At 31.4% G+C, this 6104-nt stretch overlaps 1 protein-coding gene across 1 annotated transcript; it reads left to right on the forward strand.

Annotated features, from left to right (window-relative positions):
- The first annotated feature begins 3024 nt into the window (after positions 1 to 3024).
- LOC131657794 (G2/mitotic-specific cyclin C13-1-like) lies at positions 3025 to 4825 on the forward strand. Its single transcript, XM_058927152.1, has 9 exons — positions 3025 to 3294; positions 3377 to 3609; positions 3704 to 3773; positions 3865 to 3941; positions 4038 to 4071; positions 4157 to 4259; positions 4361 to 4373; positions 4487 to 4622; positions 4715 to 4825. The coding sequence occupies exons 1-9, from the start codon at positions 3025 to 3027 to the stop codon at positions 4823 to 4825; spliced, it is 1047 nt and encodes a 348-aa protein (XP_058783135.1).
- The last annotated feature ends 1279 nt before the right edge of the window (positions 4826 to 6104 follow it).

Genomic DNA, 6104 nt, shown 5'->3' on the forward strand with positions numbered 1-6104 from the left:
ATATATATATATATATATATATATATATATATATATATATATATATATATAAACAAAAATGATTTTTCACAGCGATAACAATTGTTGAGAAAAAGCACAAAGTTGCTGCAAATTGTAGTTTTTACCAGGAAAAAATTCCGTTGCATGTCATTGGTATAAGTGTCGCTGTAAAAAGTTTTGTAATGAAATTTGATATCGCTGTCATAACTGTTTTCACAACAATAATTATTGTTGCCTTTTTTTATACAACACAATGATAATAATCGTTATAAAATGATTCTTTTAACAACAACTTCAATTATTTTTTTGGAGATTAGATAACTTTTATTACTCCTCAAAAACAGTTACGTACAACCGACCCACTTGGATTTGGTAACCAAAATATTCAACGATTATTAATTTTTAATATTTAATTTTATTTTAAATTAATATCATTTAAATTTTTAATCTAAATTGTCATCATTATTTAAAAATGAATGATTTTACAATATAAATCATGACATTGATAATATAATTTATCTTCAATCCAAAACAATAATTAATATAACATTAAAATATCATCAATTATTCCAATCAACATAAAAATTTAAATACCTAAAAAAATAAAAAATTGAAAAACAATAAATAATTATTATGAAACAGAATAAAACAATAGAAGAGAGAGAAGAAGAGAATATATTCTATTATTCATATTCGGAATGTGAGAGATTCTGATACAATATGAGTCATATTCATAGGACATATCTAATCAATGGAAAATTAACCTAAAATCTCTTAATTGATGGACATCCATAATCCTACGGTTTATAACACTCTTCCTTGGATGTCCATAAAGAATATGTCTTGTTAAAACCTTATTAGAAAAAACTCAGTGGAAAAGTTTTATTGAAGGAAAAAAATACAACATTCTTTGTGAAGGAACTACCTCGTTACTAATCAATACACATCATTACAAATAAGAAAAAAATTTATAGGGAGACAATAATACATTATTCATAATAGTCCTCCTTGATGTTTGTTCAGGATATGGCTCGTTAAAACCTTACTAGAAAAAATCCAGTGGGAAAAAATTTAGTGAAGAAAAAAGAGCACAATTCCTTTTAAGAAAAATTCATTTCTCTCCCCTTACCTCAATGAATTCATTTCTCCCTCTCAGCTGAACGATTATTTCATTGAGAATTTTTTGCACATTGTTTCATATCAATTCAGAAACATTTCTCACTCATTCATAAAACACTTGAGCACTATTATATCATTGTAAATAGCTTGTTTGAAAGAGAAGATCAATCCTAGTGATTGATAAATATTCATCTACTTTCTTTAGTTAAATAATTTTTAGATTTGGTTGTAATACCTTGTTGTCCAGGATTGTTGGATACAAGAGAGTGGAAAAGAAAGAATTATCTTCTTTTTCTACTTGATTGGTTTGTATATCTTGTTGTCCAGGATTGTTGGAAGCAAGAGAGTTGAGTTTGAGAGGATTGTTCTCATTTCAACTTGGTTGATCATAAAAGGATTGTTCTTGGTGATTGTGTTGGTCTTGTATGAGTCTTAATAATATTAAAGTCTCTTTCATGTTGAAAAAGGACCAGAGTACTCTCGGATTGTGACGGGAACCAAGATACATCCTTGTATTCTTTATTCTTTTCAGCATTTTATCATTTTCATAAACACTTTCAAACTAGTAAAATAAAGCAACATACCACTAAAATAAAAAATTGAGCAGAGCTCCAAGATAATATTCCCATTTAAGCATAGCCTCCCAAGTCTTGGTTTTTGTCTCAGATGAAATTGCCTCAGATAAACATACAAAGCTTTTCTTTGGGTGTTTCAAATATATAATTTATAATTGATGATCTCATAAGTATCAACTATATATTTAACTTTAGACGTCTAAAGAATGGATCTTCATGTCCATTGTCATTTTATGAACATATTTTTTACATGATATTCAATATCAATTTTAATAATATATGTGATACATATAGATGAATTTCTAAAAAATCCAGAAAACAAGATATTAGTCTAATTAATTGAGAAAATAATTTCACAAACTTTTGGTTGTGAATAGAAACATATGCATGATCTTTTAGTCGATGCAACAATTAATATCATAAAAATTCAAATTCTCAAAATTTTCTTTGGAAACATACAAATTTATTGCATTGAAGAAACTTCTGGTTCTTCAAAACTAATTCTCGCATCATAATAGATTTGAGATGATCCAACCGATTTTGCCAACAACACATTTCAGTGTGTTGTGGTTACAATAATACATATATGTATTTTAATTATTCTAAATTGTTTGAATCAACTCAATTATTTTCTAGTAAATAAATCTTTATAAACCATACATACATATTTTTGTTTGATTTAATTGTTATAAATTAAATCTAAATTTATTTCATAATAATATTATTCAAGTCACACACATTAAGTCAAAAGAACTCTATGAATCAACCCTGTTTTATATTGTCAAAATATTTTAAAAAACATAAATATTAGCTATTTTTAGTTATAAACACTAAATGATTTTATAATAAAAGGTAAGTAATTTATTAAATTATTTCCATGAAATTATATAAAAACATTAAATTTCATTAATTAATTAATAATAAATATTAATTTACTTAAAGAAATATAAAAATAAAAAGTAAAATTTATTATATATAAAATATAGGGTAAAATATATAAGTTATGGTAAGTTAATTATGGTTTTATGTTAATACTATTTAACCATACGTGTCATAAATATGGACAGGGTTAATTTGGATGTAGTATTATGATTTTTCTCAAGTTTATATAATGAAATATTTTAATTATATTCTAGGGTTTAAATGAAGTAGAAAATAAACGAGCGCCATATTCAAAAAGAATAAATAACAAAACCCAAGCTCCGCCAAATTTCAACTCTAAAATAACTACTATAAAACATAAGGCTTATTCAAATTCAAATCTCAATCATAACTACAAATTTTTATCTCTTTCTCATTGTGTTTCAGTAAACTATAGCCATAGAGAGAAATGGAGAGTGGTGGCTCAATGAAAAGAACAACCAGCAATGAATATGAATCACCTTTTACTCCTCTTGATCCAAAAAGGCCGAGAGTTGTTTCGGATGTTCCTCGTGGTTTTCGGCCTATAAATCTAGATGTTCCTCCTGGTTTTCTGCCTATACAGATTTCCAATTTGGATGAGCCAGTTTGTAACAGAAGAACCAATGCCAAACGTGACAATCAACATATTGATGAGCCTTACGTATCCGACATCTCCGAATATCTTTGCATGATGGAGGTAATCTATTACTGCCAACTCTGTTATATCATTGTATAATTTCTGTGTCTTTTAAATTAATGTCTTCTTGCTTGTTTCTCAGATCGAGGACAAACGAAAACCGGCTATTGATTACATTGAAAAAGTTCAGAGATGCATGACTACAAACATGAGAGGAAAATTGGTTGATTGGTTAGTTCAGGTTGCAGATACATACAAACTTCTCCCAGAAACTCTTCATCTAGCTGTTTCCTATATTGACAGATTCCTATCTATTCAATCTCTCAATAAATCCAAGCTTCAGTTGCTTGGTATTTCAGCTATGCTCATTGCGTCGTAAGATCTCAACAATCTTTTTTTTTCCATCAAAATTATCAACGTTGTCTTTGTTTGCTTAAGCATTAAAATTTCATGACTTTTAAATATGCAGCAAGTATGAAGAAGTCAATCCAACAAGAGCGGTAGAATTCTGCCAAATTACTACCTATGAGCTGCATGAGGTATCACACTCATTTCTCTACTTTTTAGTCAAATTTTCTATAGTTTTGTTCTCTGTTGCTTTGTTTCTCATACTTATTGCTTTTAATGTAGGTTTTAGAAATGGAAGCTCGCATACTCAAGTCCCTAAATTATGAAATGGGAAACCCTAATGTCATCACATTTTTAAGGCATGGATTTTTTTTTTTCATATCTTAAATTTGAATATCTAAACTTTGCTGTACTGATTATATTAATCATTTGCCAATTGGTTTGTTTTACTTCAGGACGTTTGCTGTGATTGCTTGTGAGAATCAAACGGTAAGTTGAAATGTTGTTTTATTACTAGCCGATAATGTCTAATGTTTTCAAAGTGATATTAATTATTGTTGGTTTTTGTTTGCAGACTTCCCATTCACAGTTTAAATATTTGTGCAACTATCTTGCCGATTTGAGCCTGCTTGACTACGAGTGTCTACAATTCAAACCTTCTACATTGGCTGCCATCTGTTATATTTCTTGCCAAATTTATTATCCGGCCTCGAGTAAATCCTTGGGTATATATATTTAATGTTATGGACTATAACCTATTTGATTCTCTATAATCTAGTATTTCGATGTACGTAATATTTTCTTGCCAAATTTATTATCTGGCCTAGATTACACTCTAGGGTAAATATTTGATTGTCTAAAAGGATAGTATTTCAAAGTACTTAATTTTTTGAATCTATTGCAGACTTTGTCCCCTCCATGAATCTTTGGGTTATGGATCTGATGATTTGGAAGATTGTGCTACCATTCTACATGAGTTGTATTTGTCAAGAAGGGCAGCATCCTTGAAAACTGTTCGCAATAAATACAAGCTGCGCAAGGTGATTTTTTTGGACCTTTTTGTTGCAGTAAATTTTAAGTATTGCTAGTGTATTGACATGAAATCATTCCCTGGAACAGTTTAAATGTGTAGCAAACTTGCCTTCCCCCACCTGAGCTGCAAGAAAGTTACTTTGAAGATGTTCATGCCTCTTACAAGTGCAATACAGACGTGAACATTGCGACAGACGATGAGTGGGATTGAGCACAGGGGTTAGGGAAGATAACGAACATCACGACAGACGATGAGTGGGATTGAGCATGGTGGTTAGGGAAGATAATAGTGAAAGTGAAAGGATGTGGCCGCTACATGGAGATGCAAGGGTTTCGACGATGCCATAACTATTGAAGCTAAGGCCATGATCAAGGCAATATGGATTTATCCATAGATGATCGTATCAGTAAGGCTCAATAATTCTTACGATGCACTGGAAATGAAAACCGTAAAGCCGCTTGTGGAAAGGGTGATTCACATATTGTTTGGGGAGCTAGCTTTGTTACTAGTGCTCTTGGTTTTACCTGTTGGCGTTGTGAGTTTTTCGTGGTTGTTGTGTTATTGTTTTAGTTAGGCAGTTCTCTTTGTGTTCTTTTGTTGTCCCATATTTTTTTCTTGCTCCGGCTTATCATCAGTATTTAGTTGTACTGTTCAGACTTTATGTATCACTAACATAAAACTATAAATTATATTATCTAATTCATTAAACTAAAAAAGGATAATATTCGACATACATTCCGAAAAACTAAAAACCTCCTTCTTGAAAATAATTGCATTCCGCTTCATCCATATGCACCAAATAGTGGTTAACCAAATCACACCAACAATGGCTCTCTTGGTCGAGCACTTCACGATATCGCAAAAAAGGAAAAAAGAGACAAAGTTCTCAAAAGACAACCCAAGAGTAGAACCTAACCAACAATGCACCCTCCTCCAAATACTTTGAACTATCTCACAATCTCTGAATAAATGATCTAACGATTCATCCTCCTTCAAACACATGACACACGATAAATCAATAGCCTCCACCAAAATCCCCCTCTTGAACAATTGGTCTTTTGTTGCTATTCTATTGTGCAAAAATTTCCAACCAAAGAAAAGGATTTTTGAGGGAATTCTAACCTTCCACAAATAGTTCAAGGCCTTTACCAAACTTGCTTGCAAAGGAGGTCCTGATAAAAAAGGCTTGAACCGATCATAGCAAGACTTTACGCTAAAGACTCCCGACGAATCCTCCATCCACGTGAGAAAGTATCCCGCTCAGCCACTTGCGGAAGGCGTTGCTGCAGCAGCACTGATAAATCCTGCAACAGAAAAAAAATATCATTACCGTCCGCTGGTAGCAGGCCGGTGGAAACCGCTGGCAGCAGCAGCTGCATGTTCCATTGCCATCCGTCTTCGCCAAAAAACCCCACATCAGCCACGAAAATTAAGTGATCCTTTGCCACCTGAAACAGTTCCGGAAAAGCCTCCATAATAGGTTGTTGAA

Source organism: Vicia villosa, linkage group LG3, assembly GCF_029867415.1.
Source record: "Vicia villosa cultivar HV-30 ecotype Madison, WI linkage group LG3, Vvil1.0, whole genome shotgun sequence".
NCBI classification, from domain to species: domain Eukaryota; kingdom Viridiplantae; phylum Streptophyta; class Magnoliopsida; order Fabales; family Fabaceae; genus Vicia; species Vicia villosa.